At 32.0% G+C, this 17,320-nt stretch overlaps 1 protein-coding gene across 2 annotated transcripts; it reads right to left on the bottom strand.

The window, feature by feature from the left end:
- Positions 1-3,360: 3,360 nt before the first annotated feature.
- On the bottom strand, positions 3,361-8,534 carry LOC21404464 (high mobility group B protein 15). Of its 2 annotated transcripts, none has more exons than XM_024173106.1 (7): positions 8,490-8,534; positions 7,024-7,219; positions 5,812-5,890; positions 5,389-5,548; positions 5,199-5,309; positions 4,078-4,499; positions 3,361-3,986 (listed from the first exon to the last, which is right to left on the bottom strand). In XM_024173106.1, exons 2-7 carry the CDS (start codon positions 7,191-7,193, stop codon positions 3,528-3,530), a joined length of 1,401 nt encoding a protein of 466 aa, XP_024028874.1. In that variant the 5' UTR covers positions 7,194-7,219; positions 8,490-8,534; the 3' UTR covers positions 3,361-3,527. The 2 variants fall into 2 exon arrangements, with proteins under 2 accessions (XP_024028874.1, XP_010107792.1); XM_010109490.2 differs by lacking the exon at positions 8,490-8,534 and adding an exon at positions 7,433-7,577.
- Between the last annotated feature and the right edge of the window lie 8,786 nt (positions 8,535-17,320).

The following is a 17,320-nucleotide window of genomic DNA, read 5'->3' as shown; positions in this document are numbered from 1 at the left end:
ATTTAGTTCATAAGGCCCCGTTCATTCTACTTATTTAAGTTTAGAATATTTCGCTATAACACACGGAATACTAAAATAATTTTATCCTTAGTTTTTTTTTTTTCAAGCACAGTAAATAGTTATATTATATTTCACTGGATCCATTGAAAATGGTAATTAAAAATACAAGTCTCAATCCTTTTATGGTATCTAGCACTTGTGCCCCTAAAATTTTTATAGCTTAACATTTCTGTCCTGAATTTTTTTCTTTTCAATTTAGTTCATAAGGTACCGTTCATTTTACTTATTTAAGTTTAGAATTCGAGTTTTACTACAGTAAAAAATTCTCAGAAACAGTCATATCTAACATTTTTACTACAGTAAAAAAACTCTTATATAAAGTTACATCTCAATTCGAATCAGCAAACTATAATTTGAGTTTTACTACAGTAAAAAATTCTCAGAAACAGTCATATTTAACATTTTTACTATAATAAAAAATTCTTATATAAAATTACATCTCAATTCGAATCAGCAAACTACACAGACTCTAGGTAAGCTCTACCACCAAATTCTCTTAATTTTTTTATTCATTCGAGAATGGCAATATTTATTGTTCAGAATTTTTCTTGCTACAAGCTATACAGTTGTTTTTTGTTTTCTTGTTGCAAGTAATACAACCATATATAATCCACCTCAATCAATGACAAAGTAATTATGGAGTTTAAGATTTTACGTCACCGTCAGATGCTGGTGATGATCATCTCTCAGAAAGTACGAGGCCTGCAAGCTCATGATGCTGACAATACTACCTAATGTAGGGGACAGCAGCTCTTGCAGATCCTCTTTTGCTTACTTGAAAAAGATCCTTACACTTTTTGCATTTGGCTGGCCCTGCTAAGAAAGGTTGCTTATAATCTGCATGCAACCATAAAAACTGGATATTGGGTCAGAAAAAAGAAGATCAAGCGTCAGAATGATTGTTTGTTTGACACCAAAACTTAAGAATGGGGCAACCACTGCTAAAAGCTGCTCTTAAACAGCCCTTTTGACCCAATTGCATACAAAATTTTCTTATTAGAAAAATATTTTAAGAATTTTAACCGTGTTCTTTTTAAAAGAAAGGAAAAAGTGAGAGATTGAGAGAAAGATGGTGGGTTTTTTCAGTTTTGTGACTTGTAAAACTAAAAATGACATTTCAATCTTAACATAAGCTTAAAAAAAAAAAAACATAAAAAAAAAATTCCTCGGTCGGTTCAGTTTTAACCGACACTGCACACGTAAAACTGAAACCGAACCGAATATCCAGAGAGTCGGTCGGTTAACTGAACCGATTGTGTTCGGTTCCACGTGGCACCATCGTTTTCAGTTTTGAGTGGTCGGTTCTTCGATTGGTTGCGGTCGGTTTCGGTTTTACGGTTTTTTTGTACAGTCATAGAAAAAATTGCTGTTGTAATTATTAAATTACTTTTTTAACGGTCTTATTTGTAAATATTCACCTCAAAAATTTACGGCACGAGTAAGTTTTTTAATCACATATTAAAGTTTTGTTTATTTTACTGATTCGAGTTTAGAATTTAAATTTTATTACAGTAAAAAACTCTCAGAAACAGTTACATCTTAACTCGAATCAACAAACTAAACGAACCATAAACTGTTAAAATTTAATTCAACGATTAAAACAACAATTCTTACAAGTAGTTAAAAAGGACTGGTCCTATAGTTGAAATTCCAAAAATATTTAGAACACTGCAATTTTTAAGAATTTTATTTGTAGAGTTGAAATTCTAAATAAATTTAGAACATTGTAATTAATAAAAAGTGAATCTTATTTGTAGATATCATTCTAAAAAGTGAATCTTATTTGTAAATAGTATACTGTAAAACCTATATTTTTATTAGTGTGTGATTTTAGACACCGATGATGCACCTAGAATTTTGTATTTGCAATGTGGTAATGTAACGACTAAATGGCTTTTTCCGAAACAAGTGGGGTTTACCTATTTTTTAACCTCATGATATGATTCAATTTGTAGTTTAAAAACACTTTACGACGTAAGGATGAGAGTTTCTCTGGTAGTCTCTATAAAAATAGATTACCGGTAGTTTCTTATTTTTCAACCATCAAATCTGTATCAGAATCTGTATGATATGCATATTTTTTTAATCTGATGTGATTTTAACTAAATCTAACGATTAAAATTTAAGACTACCGGTAGGACGGCCTACTGGAGAAACTCCCCAAAAGGATATCTTATTGTGGAGAATACTTCTTAGGAGTGTTAAATATCATAAACATTAAAATCATAGATCTGGATTTTTACCTTTTACTCTTCATTAATACTCTTTTGACTAATATAGTTATTTGATTAAAAGGATATTAATTAAAAGTAATGGATAAAAATCTATACACTTTAAGGAGTATTTGTATCTTTTTCTCAAATCTATATGAACATTAAATTATATGAAAATTCTTCGATAAGATATAAATTAAGGCACTATTTTGAACAACCATTCTTTATCGTGCTCAGTTGATTTTGTATGCTTACTTTATCTCAATGTGATTTTGAGAAGACCTAAGATTAAGAAACATACAATATTGGTATTTGATCACATTCAATATCAAGAAACATACACTATCAGTTTTGACTGGATTTAAAATTCAAGAATATACATTGTCTGTATTAAAATACTTCAAAAATATATATTTATACATACTTAAAAGAGTCAAGGAGTTGACTTCTGGTCATATATTGCCCTCTATTTTTTTCTGTTATTTTTTTTATTCTCTTTTTTCTTTTTTTTTTTTCATTTTTAGACATTTTTTATATTTTCTTCTCTCTTTATTTTCTCCTTACCTATTGCCTTTTCTTTTAAAAATTTCCCCCCACTGTTGCCTACATATTGTCTTTAGAGTAATTTTTTTTATTTCATTCACTAACAGTGAATGAGTATTTAAATAGAAAAGGACGAAAGATACATAATATGTTGCATTTCTCTTTATAAAAAAGATATTATGTTTATAACTACGACTTATTAAAATATCTTTGCTTAACGAGCATTTTAATTCTTTTACTTTTTTGTTCATTTTAAATCTTGTGTTTTCTAATTACGCCTTATTAATTTACTTTAGCTCTCTAATATGCTCATTTAAATAATTTTAAATATGTGCTTACCTAAATATTTATTTTATTGTTAATATTTCTTTTTTCTAAATGTATGTCCTAAAAAAAAATATAACATAAGAAAAAATAAGCATAGTTCTTTAACAAATGAAGGTGATTTTGTCAGTAGCTATCTGGACATAGAATTAATGCACCCGAAATTTTCACTGCGAAATTGAGGTCTTCCAAAACTTTTGCCTCAATTGCCTGAAATTTAGTACCACCTTGTTAATAAAGTAAACCCACTATACAACTATGGAGAAAGCTAATTTGATGAGAAAAAGGATTAAAAGTAACTTCCTTGAGAGCCATCTATAAAACTATGCTTAAGTTATAACAGTTAACTAAAAATCCAACAACATATTGTTTGTTAGCACTTACTCTTTAAGTCTTTAATTCTTCTTCTTCTTCCTTGGTCTCCTTACTCTCAGGGTTCACTTCTCTTTCCTCAGCAGTCCTCTCAATCCCCTCATCTCCAACATTCTCTAATTTCTCTTCATGTAAGCCCTCCTCCGTTTCCATACCAACAAGACCAGAATGAGCACCAAGCACTGCTTCTTGAGATTCCTCTTCGTCGGCAGAATCCTTCTCCGCGATTCCATCATCATCGGAATCACTTTTGCCCGAATCACTCTCATTGTCCAATGTAGGAGAGTCTCCACCCTCAGTTTCTTCGATTTTTCGATCTTCGGATTCTGCCATGCTAATGTCTGGCTCAGGAAACCGCTGTTGTAGGGGCACTGCATCGCTGATCACTTCATGACCTGTCCTCAGCCTTTCCCTATAGCCCTCCATTTCTATTCTGTATCTCTCCTTGTCTTTTACAGCTTTCTCCTGGTAAACCTGCATTCCACAAAACCGAAAGGTTAAGAAACCTTGCATGCACTTTTCTCCTTTTTCTCGATTGAAATACTAGATTTGATATGGTCCTCACAGCTCTTTCAGATTCGTTTAGCTTGTTCCATAGTTCACCAATCATTCTGCTTATATCTCTGTCCTTCCCGGGGTGAAGTGGCTTCAATCTTGCGTGCTGCTCCTTGAAGAAGAAATTGTACCCGCTTCTGTTGGGTTTTGGATGAGCAGGGTCCCTCCTCTTGATCTCGGATTTCTTCCTGCGTCGTCGGCGGTGGACACCAGGCACAGCAGAGGAGGCATTGGCATTGTCATTCCTGTTAGAAGATGGTGTTTGTTGATATGTACCTCGTGGCGTTTGCCATGACGGATCCTGTGTACACTGATAAAGTACACCTTTTAGCTTCTTTGAGCCAATGGTAACAGTCACAAGATACCCGCTTTCAAACTTTCCATCAATGACCCCTATGACAGAAGTTCCAGCTGATGATGGGGGTGTTTTTGCTGCATTTGAAAAAGTCAAACACAAAATATAGTTTGCCATCAATATAGCAGTTGGATGTAAATAAAAAGAAGAATCATAAGAAATATGCATTATTAAGATTTAAGGGTGTGTTTGGTAGGAGAGAAAGAAAATAGGAAGGAGAAATATATATAACCTAGGTGAGGCAAATAACGAGTAACCTTATTGTGTTTGCATGGATTTCGTCTTATAATCCTTTCAGATTGGGAGGGGTTAACATTGGGGTGTCTTTGAAGGATTTGAAATTATTCAATTCCCATCTCTTTTCTTTTCGACCAAACAATGTTCTAAAATCCTTCCACTATTCCACCTACCCTATCTCTCCTACCAAACAAGCTCTAAGAAACAACTTAATGCAACCATATTAACACTAATTAGAACAACTTAATGCAACAGTCTGATGGGGAAACATTTAAGAGGTTTCCTGCAAGCAGAAAAAAGAATGAGCATATGCAAAATTCTTGACAAAATATTACTCCCGCACAAAGCTTTCTTGGAAACAATTTTTTGGAGGAGGTCAAAGGAGATGGGAATGAGAAAGGCAAAGGCAAAGCTAAACATCTACTATCTAGATGCGTTTCGTCATAGAAGAAAATGAAAGACCGAAAAGGCCACCATCGAAACCACTCTAATTTCCATGCATCTTTCTATGATAAGAGTTGAAAAGAAGAACAAGAGACCTCCAGACATTTCTGCATCGCTTATTTGACTGTGCTGAAACTTAGCGGCTTGATTTTCCGGCGGTGATGACATTGGTGAAACAGATGTCCTCGATGGGCTATGCAAGTTATCTGCACTATATAGTTGAATCAACTAAAGTAAATGGAAACAAAGAGTTGTTGATATGAAGCTAATATCACATGTTCATACCACCAGAGACGGAATATCCGTGAGATTTAAAATAATAAATCTGTTCAAAGTGGCGAAGCAATGAATGATAGTACTTTCGCAGCACAAAAGAGGCGTTCGTAGCCGTGGAGGGAAAGTTGAAAAGGGAAGTAACTTCCTTCCACTTTTTATCCCTAAGAATCTGCAAATTTATAGAAAAGTAATCAATATAGTAACTCATCTTCGGCAAATTAAATTTAAACACACGAGCATCATTTGCCACATTAAACATAAAAGAATTTCCAACATCTGCTAAGTAATCTTCACATCTGGTCAGTCACAAATCAAAAATTCATGATGAACATTTCAAACAATTAAAAATAAAGATCTTGTCATCCTATCTTTAGAAGATAATGTAGAACTTTTACACAAATGGTCTAGTGGTTGGACGTAGTTTCCTCTTACCTTCCCAATACCGCCACGTGAAGTTACCTCCCGAAAGAGTCGATGCAGGTCGAGCTCTTTTCCCCCTATGATTGGGATCCTAAAATATTAACACAAATATAAAATTTACAAAAATATCAGCAGCTGAGAGAAACATATATATATATATATATATATATATGTATGTATATACAGAAAGGCAGGGATTTTTTTTTTTTTTAAATGATTGAATGGTAATATAAAAATACACAAAAGAAGCCAAAAAGCACAAAGCCATCTCAATGTTCTAACATGCCAGCTTGCCTAAGGCCTAGACCCAATTTCCTTATTCAAATACCGCTCTTATAATTTGAATAAAACAGTTACAAAAATGACCATGCTAATAGGTGGTATTAAAAGGTACAAGACAAAGAAGAGGATTCTTGACCTAATTATTAACTCTTTAGGATGTAATTCTCCTGACAGAATGATTTTACTGTGATTCTAGAAAAAATTTCTAAACCAATTCAGAACAACTTGAACAACTACTGGAACAGTTATCTGTATAGCCATAAGACTCATAACTTAATTAGCACATTTACTGGTTCAGATCCTTTATAAACTTCTCAGTGATTCGCTTCACCTGCTAGTACAACAACCAAATACCACATAACATAACAGAAATGATACATTGTTTCTATTCCATGCAACTCAGTGATCAAATAAAATATTTAACAAAAGAAAAAAAGAAAACAGAATTCAGCCCAAAAAATAACTATTGCAATACAGAGACTTCAATAACTATCAAGCTTCCTTAGGCCAATATTCATGTTAGATGTTTTGACAAAGTCCCACCACATAATTTAGCCAACTAAGTCCAAAGACCTAGAAAAACAAATTTATAATACTAGTACAATGTGTCAACGACAAAATGCTGTTTAAAAAAAAAAAAAAAATTTGAAAAGGTTAGACCAATCAGAGAATGAGACAATATGGCCCAAAGAATTGAGACGATTGATAAAAACCATGTTAAATTCTACACAGTTTAAGAGAGACCCTTTTGTCTCAATTACCCCTTTTACCAGATACCACAAACTGATAATGATGTAACCATGTATGGCGCAAAAGAAAAAAAGGCAAAAAGGTAAGCATTAATATAATGACCAAACGTCTAAAAGTCATGAAATTTTTTGGTAGTCTCATTGGTTTCCAAGGAATATAGAAGCAGAAAAAGAGAATAAATAAAAAGCTTACATGAACTTGGTTCCCATTGAAGCATGAAGCTTCTTCAAGTTATCCATGAAGAGCTTAGGATCAGCAGCAACATCCTCATATTTACCATCAAGTTGTGGATATGGACGAAAGTTGGAAGAAGCTTCTCTCACTAACAATGGAGTCTTTCCACCAGAAGAAGTCGATGCCATGTTCACTTTTCCTTTTCTACATTACACTAATCACCACATAACAACAAACAGTTAGAAGGAAAAGCACAATACAAAAGGGATTAGTTTTTTTTTTTTCTTTTTTTTTTAATCTTATCATTAGAAAAGTCAAAACTAAAAAGAAAGAGACAAACCCAGAAGATATTATAGATTGTATATAAAGGAATAGTGAGAGATAGAGAGAGAGAGAGAGAGAGAGTAAAGAAAACAATAAAAATCACCATGCAGATTCTGCAGAAGAGAAGTGATGAAAAAACTGAGCTTGAGAAACCCCAGAAGGTCTACTAATAACTCCCAGTAACAAGGGGAAGAAATAGAGAATCAAATCATCAAAGCCCAAGAAAATGAAAAGAAGAAAAAGGTACAAAAGCAATATAGCTGTCAAAGCCATGAATTCCTTGAGAGTACCGAGGATGCAACAACAGGAAGAACCATCCATCAAGATCAGACCTTTCAATACAAAACCTTTTAGCCTTATTGCAATTAATAAGACCCAGATACAAAAGTCCTTATTCTGTTCATTTCCACTCTTTTTACTTACCACAGACAGACATTTACAGGCCTATCTATCTGTAAATATATATAGGCCTATCTATACATATATATTATATAGAATATACACCTTTTGCTGACATTCCAAAGATATCATAATATCTAATAACCACCAAACAAATGTCCAAATATGTCTATCCCATTAACAAGTCCAATGCCTTTTCTTTTTCCCTTTTTTTTTTTCCGACACTGTTTCAGAAGATACCATTACAATACAAATAATAAATATATGTAGAAATATAGATGTTGGGTTTCTTTCTGTGGGGTAGTGGGCATCAATCAAAACAGGGGTCTCCCCAAAATCTCACCTTTTGCCCAAAATAAAACATCATTTTGAAATTTCATTTCCCTTTTTTCCTTTTACACTTTCATGGAGACCAAACATGAAGGAATAGAACAAATAAGAATTACCCACAATAGAAAAATGCACTAACTACTGTTCATTATTCTATTTCTCTTCTTTTTTTTTTCTATACATTATGAATTATATTACAGAAAGCCCAAGATTTAATAAGAATATGAAAATAACACATGTCCTATGAAAAATATAAAATAATAGAATGCAGGCAACCCAGATGAGAAATGTCTGACGTACTTCCTCAAAAAAAAAAAAAAAAAGTCAGACATACTTACATGATACAAGCTTCATTATAAATAAAGAGGGAAAGAAATATAATAAAGAGGGAGGGGAAAAAAAAAAAAAAAAAAAAAAAAAAAAAGCCTTACCGAACAATGAGCGAGAGACAGAAGAGAATTGAGCATGCAAAAATGAAATGACATTAACGAAGAAAGCTTAAAGCCTAACCTGCCTATTATAATCCAAAGAGTAGGTTATTATTATTATTATTATTATTATTATTATTATTATTATTGTCATCGTCTTACGGTTTTAATATTTTTTTCTCCTCTTAATTGGACGGTGGAAATATACAGAAGAATAAGTAAAGCTTGATAATAGAGAAAACCAAGTTCTGAAAAGACAATTTTGGGCACATTAAGTTGCCCTGCATATAGAGATGATGAAGGGTAGTCTTGGAATTCAATATATGATGTTCTTAATTAGGAACATATTTGGTGGGTGCCCCAATAAAATGTCTAAAAATAGGGAAAAAAAAAGAAAAAAAAAGAAAGAAAGAGAATATAGGTAGTAACGAAGAAATAAATATGATTCTAAAAAAACAAAAAAAAGAAATAAATACGTGCCCATGAAATAGTTCGAAATATATGTATGGTGCAAAATAAATGGAAGTTAGTGTTAAAAAAAAAATAAAAAAAAAATAAAAAAGAAGGGTTTTTCTATGGGATTAGCAAAACGTGTCCTATTGACTTGCCGTTTGAAACGGCATAATCTTTCAAAAATAAATTTTTTTTAAAAAAAAAAAAAAAAAAAAAAAACCTTAAAGAGATAAGGACCAAAAAATAAGGGGTTGGGGTGGAGATATTATTGCCGTAACAGCAGCTCCTTGGAATTTAATATGGACATTATCACTTCACAATTAATTCCGAACCTATTTTTTTGTATTCTTTTTTTCTCATATACTCTGTCTATACCTCTTAAAATACTCTCATATTGTCTCTCTACCTCATTATATTTACCTTTTTTAGTAATGTATTGAGTACTCATTTATTTTTTGAGCAGCAATCCTTTGTACTACGTTGGCATAATAAATGAGAAACAAAAAAGAAATAAAACTTGGGAATGTAAATAATCATATTTTTTTAGGGGTAAATAATCATATTTATTTACTGAAAAAAAGAACGTATTTATTTTTTTTATTTTACACAAAAAAATTTGGAACCTTAGGATATTAATAGCGTATATTTCTTTTCCATAAATAAAAATAGTGTATGTTTCTTGACCTTAAATTTAATCAAAATGAAAATAGTATACACAAAACTGAAAAGCTTAATAAAGATTTGACAATTTAAAATGGTGTCGTCATTTTTTTTATAAAAGTACATAATTTGTCATAATTTTATACAAACTTATTATTTATATGATTCTAAATAATTGAATATCATTTGTGGCATTTTACTTTCTTTTTATTAATTGAATGAGAATTATTTATTTTTTAATTGAGTGATATAAATAATATTTTTTAACACTTTGAGTTGTATTTCTTATTTTTTTCTCGTATTTTTTCATATCTTATCTTATTAAAAAGAAGATTATACTCCTAGACTTTTCTTTTGGATATAAACTTAATATTTCACGGTTTAAAATGCGTCATAAGTTTTTCTTTTTGTTATCTTCTCACTAAAAAAATAAAATAAAATAAAATTGTACTTCTAGACTCTTCTTTTTCTAGTGAAGGACAAAAACAAATTTGATTTCAGTGGCCGAATTAGGATGTGGCTAAATTGGACGGCCAAAATAATATAATTCCAATAGGCCAATTCAACTGTCCAAAGAGGGAGAGAGAAAAAAAAGGTCAATATTTCGGTTATGGTTTCACAATTTTAACTAGAAAGCACTCATAAGGTTTTGGAAAATAAGTGAAATAATTAAGTATTAACCAGCCATTTCTATTAAGCATAATGGTTGAAGAAACTTTGCAATAACAAGGTTCAAAATTTTTGTAATAAAAAAAGAAATATAAATAAATAAATACACACTTCATGAGTAGCAGTCACGTTTAGAGAAATTATGATAATTTTGTGGTAAAATATAGAAAATACTTTATTAATAAGACACAGTTATGCAATTAAAAAAGTGAGAGAGTAGAGAAAGAGGGAAAGCAGCGAAGAAAGAGAACAGTCCGGCCGACAACCGGAAGCTGGTCTCCGTCGACTGATTTACACAATGGTGGAATCTATGTTGGTGTTTTTCTTTTCTTTTTTTTTTTGTGGTCGTATGTGGAATAAAGACGATCATTCCGCCAGTATTGGTGTTTGTTTCTCCCACCAATCTCTAGATCTGAGTTTTGCTTACTTTTGTTGATTTTGGTTGTGTTTTCCCATCAAACTCTAACCTTATGTGGGTTTTATTTGTTGGTCTTGATTGTTTTCCCCACCAATCTCTAGATCTAGGTGGGTTTATTATTGTTTTTCATCTTCTGTATGCTTTTAACTAGATCTACTGCTTCGGTGAGCTTGATATGAAAGAATATCGACTTTTAGAGATCAGTCTTTACAAAGAGTTTGCTACAGTCAATTCGAGAGAGAGAGAGAATTAAAAGAGCTTAAAGAAGTGCTCCAATTCATGTCCACCATCGAACCTTGTACCCATGTATTAGAATGCCAAGAATCTACTGATTTTGATTTGTTGTATCAAGTTTTCTATATTAAGATTTCTTTAAGCTTTATGCTTTTTTTCTTTTATCTGAAAAAGTGTTTCATTCAAAAACCAAACATGGCAGCCACAACAGGGGCTATCTCCCGGGACTTGACGAATCCGAAGCTAGGTGTCTGGCTAGCCCACTTACAAAAACGACGAGCATTTAGGCTCCGTTCATTTCACTAATTCGAGTTTAGAATTCAAGTTTTACTACAGTAAAAAGCTATCGGAAACAGTCACATCTAACTTTTTTGCTACAGTAAAAAGCTCTCACATAATGTCACATTTCAACTCGAATTAAAAACTCGAATCAGCGAACTAAACGGAACTACTAGATCTAGGGATCCACTTGAAGGAAATAAAAAGAAAATCCGCAGCTACCACTAAAATGTTATCCACTAAGGGGATGCACCACCATTCCAAGCAAGTTTTATGCTTTGTTGTTAATGAAATGTTGTTTTCCTTTAGAAAAAAAAAAATACAGTTATGACTCGCTAAGTCATATTGAAATTAAATCAAATTAAAAATATATATATGTGAGAATTTAACCGAATTTGATTAAAATCTAGCGGTTTATAATTATTATTTCTTTTCAATCATACCGCCAAATGATCCAAAATATATGGTTCATACCATATGCGTTGGCGAATCGTAATTTCATTTTATATTTTCCATATTCCATACAGACGAAGCAACAACATATGGTCCTCACAAACGAAGAGAGGAAAAGTGAGTTGTAAAATTGCAAGTGTAGGCTCATTCTAGTAGTAACTTCATACTTTTTTTTTTTTTTTTTTTTTTTGACTTGTAGTCTCAAAACTTTTTAATTTCTCATATTCGGGTTCTCATTTTAAAAATTTGAACAACTGGATTTCTAAGATCTCACTTTTTTGGTACGTGAATCCCCATTTTCTAAAAAATTTGTATGGTTGGGTTTTTTTTTTTTTTTTTTTTTTTTTTTTTTTTTATTTTAAAAAAAATTTTTTTTGTTGTTTTTTTTTTTTTTTTTTTTTTTTTTTTTTTTTTTGCATTTGGGTTCCCCATTTTAAAAACTTGGACAACTAAATTCCTAAACTCCCATTTTCTTAGCCATTTTCAGTCGCCATGTGATGTTCGCGTTAAATTTTCTCAGAACAAATTTTTTTTTTTTTTTTTTTTTTTTTTTTTTTTTCACAATTCAAATCACAACATTAATTGTATGGTATTCTAGAGATACTAGTTATGTCTTATGTGTGAGCATATATTCTGTCATGTTGACTTTAATGAGATGTTATAAGTCAATTGATTTTTCTTATTTATTAATTTAATGAACTTAAATACTAATAAAGCTTTTTTGGGGTAAAAATCAATAAAGTTAACAAATTGTAATGTATGTAAAATTAAATTCATTTTTGCTCCGCAATTTTCATTTATTAAATCAATGTTAAAGACGACAAGTTTTGTAGGCATTTTCAGTGGAAACGAAGAAGTTTTTGGTGACGTGAGATCATCTATAATATAAATGTTAATACCAATTATATATTTAGCATAAAAAAATATGATACAGTTGTTATTTTTATTTTGAAAGGGGAATTGCATTCCAAATAAGAGAAGTACAAACATTAATTCTAACACGAAAGGCCCCAACGCATTTAGCAACTCAACCCCGACCAGAAAACAAAGCTATCAGTAGGTTCGATTGAAACATTCAAAGGGGTAATACATGCATCGAGTTCCAACAAGAGAAAACCAAGAAGGCACACAATTAATCGAGCATACAAATGACTCTTTTAAACACACCACTATAGACGGTAGATAATTTCGATCGATCGAGATTGAGTGACCAAAAGCATCAAGGCCAACCACAACACCGCAAAGAAACATAACTTGCCGACGAAAGAAAACGACAGATGGTGGGAAGACCACCTCCGTTATTACACCGAAAAACCAATAAAACAACCTAAAACTAAATGGTGGAAACATCATCGCCTTTATTTGACAAACACAAAGATTGAAACGAAATGGCAAAACCCAAATGAAAACAACTAGAACTCTGATGACGAGCCAACAACTACCGAGGATGAGCACCAGAGAAGCAACATTGCCAGCGAGCCAAAAGAACACACGACAAGGAAGGACCACGCACCGCCTCCTGACGATGTCGATTAGAGAGCATACAACACACAAGAAGACGCCGCCCACAAAGGACCGAAGCGCCCATGGCGTAGCGGCACTTGAGTACCCACATGCACCCAAACCACGGAGAAAAAGCAGCTTCTCCACCCCATCAGACTTCTCCGACCACCACAAGACCGCCGCTCTGGAAGAGCACCATATCAAAGGGACTTAACCACGCGAGCCTTAGATTCACCAGCACACAAGCACACACAGAGGCGACATCCAAACGAACACGGAAAAAATCTCCCCAAAAATCGCAACTCCTTCTCAACCCATGGCCCCATCAGAACCTCACTGGAGAGATCGCGCCATCCAAGTACCCTCCCATGGGGCTAAAAGTCCAGAGCCCTTCCAAAAGGCGGCGCCGACTCCTGCTTTTGAAACTTGCAGGAGCGGCGCAAGAGAAAGAGAGGCAAGGGAAAGAAAGGAAAACCCTAGCGAATATGTTATTTTCATTTTTACTCTAATATATAATATTATTTAAAATGCGAAATCTATCTTTTCTTATAATCATTAAGATTTAAAAATCGTAAAAGTAAACTTTTATTTTTAAAATAATGCAAAAATGTAAAAGTTGCAATGATTATATGAAAATTACATTTTAACCAATAATAATTAAATACTAAATTTTTCATATGCTATATTTATTGAGAAATTTATCACAAAGTATAGTATATAAGAAATTTAACACAACAAATAACATTGCATTAGAGAGTGATTTTTTACACTCAATGCTAATTTTGCAATTAACACATCAGTTATAGCATTACGTAATGCTATGAGGGGTGTGATCAAAGCCTTCAAATATTGAGCTCTAACGGAATTTAACGGAAAACAACAAAGGGGACTAACAACTGCCCATAAAATGGGAAGTTATAGATATTACTTGTCAAAATATTTAGGGACAAAATAATTTTATCACTCTTTGTTATATCAATACATGTCAAACGTATTATGTGTTTTTGATAATATTAGACATGTACTTTTAAGTTTTAAAAAATATCTTTTAAGTACTCCAGGTTTTTTTTTAAGACAAAATGTCCAAATTATTTGTCTAATAATTAATTAGAAACTACAAATTTTGCTCAAATTAAGATTTACAAAACATTTTAAAACAAAATTTTAAAATGTTAAGTTTTGTTAAAACTTAACTCTAATTAAAATTTGTAGTTTCTAATTGATTAATTAGAAAGATAATTTGGACATTTTATGTTTCAAAAATAACCTCAACGTACATAGAAGATATTTTTTTAAAAGTGAAGATACCTATTTAATATTATAAAAAATGTTCAAAAAGTTTGGATGTCCAAATACGGAAACAAATAAAAATAAAAGAAAGTTCCCTCAAGTTTCTTTTAACAAACATAAAACAAAGGGATTTTTTCTTATAGGACTTAAAAAAAAATAAACTTTTAATAGTTTTCTATTTTTTAATCGTCAAGAACTATATTAAAAATTCTTTATTCTGCATATTTTTTAATTTAATGTGATTTTAATTAAATTTAAGAGTAAAAAACTAATATTACTAGTAAAGAGACCTACCGTAGAAAATCCCTCAAACAAAACCATAAGTGTCAAAATGGTGAGCAATACGCAATTTTTGAGTGGTGAGTAGTGCATGGTAAAAGAAAGAATTAAGATGGGTACGAGAAGATTATGCACAACTTTGATTAGAGTCGTCAGTATTGCACAATATTTTCAAATTGCTCATATCAAATATCACTCCTTTAGCCATTTCTCTTTTGGGCCTTTATGTTTAGGTCGGGTTGAGTACAACAAATCACAAGGACTTTTTAAGAAGGGAGAAAGAGAGAAATAGGTAAAGATTTGAGATGAATTAAAATTAATAGGTCAATAGTTTATATAAATTAATAAATAGGTTAAATTACTGTTTTTGTTCATAACTTGTCTGGTTATGAACCATAACTTGACATGTTATTGTTCATAATTCACAGTTTTTATCTATAATTTGTCTAGCTATGAACCATAACTTGACAAGTTTGTCCATAACTTATCTGATTATGAACCATAACTTGACAAGTTATGGCCTATTAATTTCTATAACTAAAAATTGATCTATATACTTTTTTAAACTTTTCATATTGACTTATTTTTTTACTATTTCCGTTTTAAGAATACCCTTAAATGAAGTTTTTTTTTATTTCTACCTCTTAATATTAATTCATATATTCTATTTTTTAAATTAGAACTAATTAAGAGATAGAATTTTTTAATAGAATTACTTAAGAACTTAAAGTGGTAGAATTGTAATTTTTTGAATCACCACGATCATTATTCTGTCCGCTTTAATCATGAGAAAATTTTAAGATGCCGCGGGCCCACGAGTCAAGGAAGGTTAATAAGAGGTACAGTATTAGAATTTTGTCCCTTTAGAGGACCGGTTAGAGATAAACATAATTTGTTTGTCAAAATTGCCTTATCGGTCATTAGTGCGGAGTAATCTACTCGATTACCATAAAAAATGTACTATAGATTATGTTGTCAAAACGTATAGTCACAACCATCCAGTCTTTTGTTGTTGGTATCGGCTACTAGAATAATCTACTAGACTACCACTGGTAATCTAGCAAGTAATTATGTCACCTTTTTTAGCATCTGAGAAATTAGTCACTGGAATAATATGATAGACAACCACCAGTAATCTACCAATTTAATTCATAAAATCACCGGATATCACCAGCCATTTCGACCGTTGATCACCAAATGTTGAAGTAATCTATTAGATGACCACCGATAAACTATCAGTTATGTCGTCTTTCTCAACACCAATCATCAGTCAAACCGTGACGACATACCGAACGAGGATTGCGACAATACCCCAATGCATGTCGAACCCCGTAGGCCCAACCCTAGTATCGGCTTATTAGGCTCGATTACCGACACCTTTGGAAGTCATGAGTGCAATCCCTCCACTACACAAATTGATGAAAAAGTCATTCTTTTTTATTAGCTATTTCTTTTACTACAACTAACAAAACATCGAATTTAGACCTTATTCCTTTTCTTTCATTTTCTTCTCCCAACCAAACACATCCTAAAACATGTAATTCTTACTAGTCAAGAATAAAAACAAAATAAATAGAGTATACATGCATTACTTATTGTGGTTTTGTAATGACCTATATCTCCACTTGATATGATATTGTTTATTTTCATCTTAAATTTATATGGTTTTATTTTTAAACTTCATCTAAAAGGTCTCATACCATTAAAAGATGATGTCTTTATTTATAAATTATCACGTATAATTTTCCTCAAACGATGTGAAACTATATAACTTACTCTATCTTAGCCCCTTTTGCCACAAAGGATTAATTGTTGGAAAAATTCAGAATTTGGAGGATGAAAAGAATAGAGAAAACAGAAAGAGGGTTTGAGGCGTATAGGAATACTTTCCTTTAAGGTTTTATTTGCCCTCACTTCTCAAAGTTTGCTAACGAGTTTTTTAAAATGACAAATTACCCCCAAGATACAACAAACCCTTGAACACAATATCCAGTAAAAATATTGAGTTCCAGAACAATAATAATGTCCATCATATAAAGACAGGGATGCATCCATCCTCTTTAAGTGTTACAACCTTTCACATAAAGATACCTTTTTCAATTTGATGGTTATCTTTTATATGCTGATGCACTTATATCAATAGTTATTTCTATTGTTAATAAATACTTAGATATGTGAGAAAACATATCACAAATAGATGCAATGGTTTGAGACCTTTTCAAATCACTAAAACGCACGAAAACAAATTTTCCGTTAATCATTGGCGCTGCAGCGCGCGGGTTTAGCAAACCAGACCCGAGAGGTCTGTTTTGCGCAGGCTGCAGCGCCCAAGCGCGCTGCAGCGTGTCCGTGCACTGCAGCGCGCGCTTGTGTCAGCCCACTCTTCTCGAATGTGTTTTAATCCAATTTTGTGATATCAAAATTTGAGAGATATATTACAATCTCTCTAACAATCCCCCACTAGATTGTAATATTTCTTCAGAATTAACAATGATAAATACATACATACATGAAGGTATCTTTCAATTTTAACCTTTACTTAGTGACTATATTTGAAAGTATTCACAATACAATAGTGTGCTTTGCATTAAACTTT

Source organism: Morus notabilis, unplaced genomic scaffold (assembly GCF_000414095.1).
Source record: "Morus notabilis unplaced genomic scaffold, ASM41409v2 Scaffold783, whole genome shotgun sequence".
In the NCBI taxonomy this organism is placed as follows: Eukaryota; Viridiplantae; Streptophyta; class Magnoliopsida; order Rosales; family Moraceae; genus Morus; species Morus notabilis.
This window is presented reverse-complemented; position numbering and strand designations above follow the sequence as displayed.

Bases quoted from the DNA above. Each gene is read 5' to 3' on its own strand.
- LOC21404464 (XM_024173106.1), bottom strand. From the start codon at position 7,193: ATGGCATCGACTTCTTCTGGTGGAAAGACTCCATTGTTAGTGAGAGAA. The intron at 5,891-7,023 runs GTAAGCTTTTTA...TTAATATTTTAG, and splicing joins TCAATGGGAACCAAGTTCAT to GATCCCAATCATAGGGGGAA. The intron at 4,500-5,198 runs GTCTCTTGTTCT...TTTCAAATGCAG, and splicing joins CGATGCAGAAATGTCTGGAG to CAAAAACACCCCCATCATCA.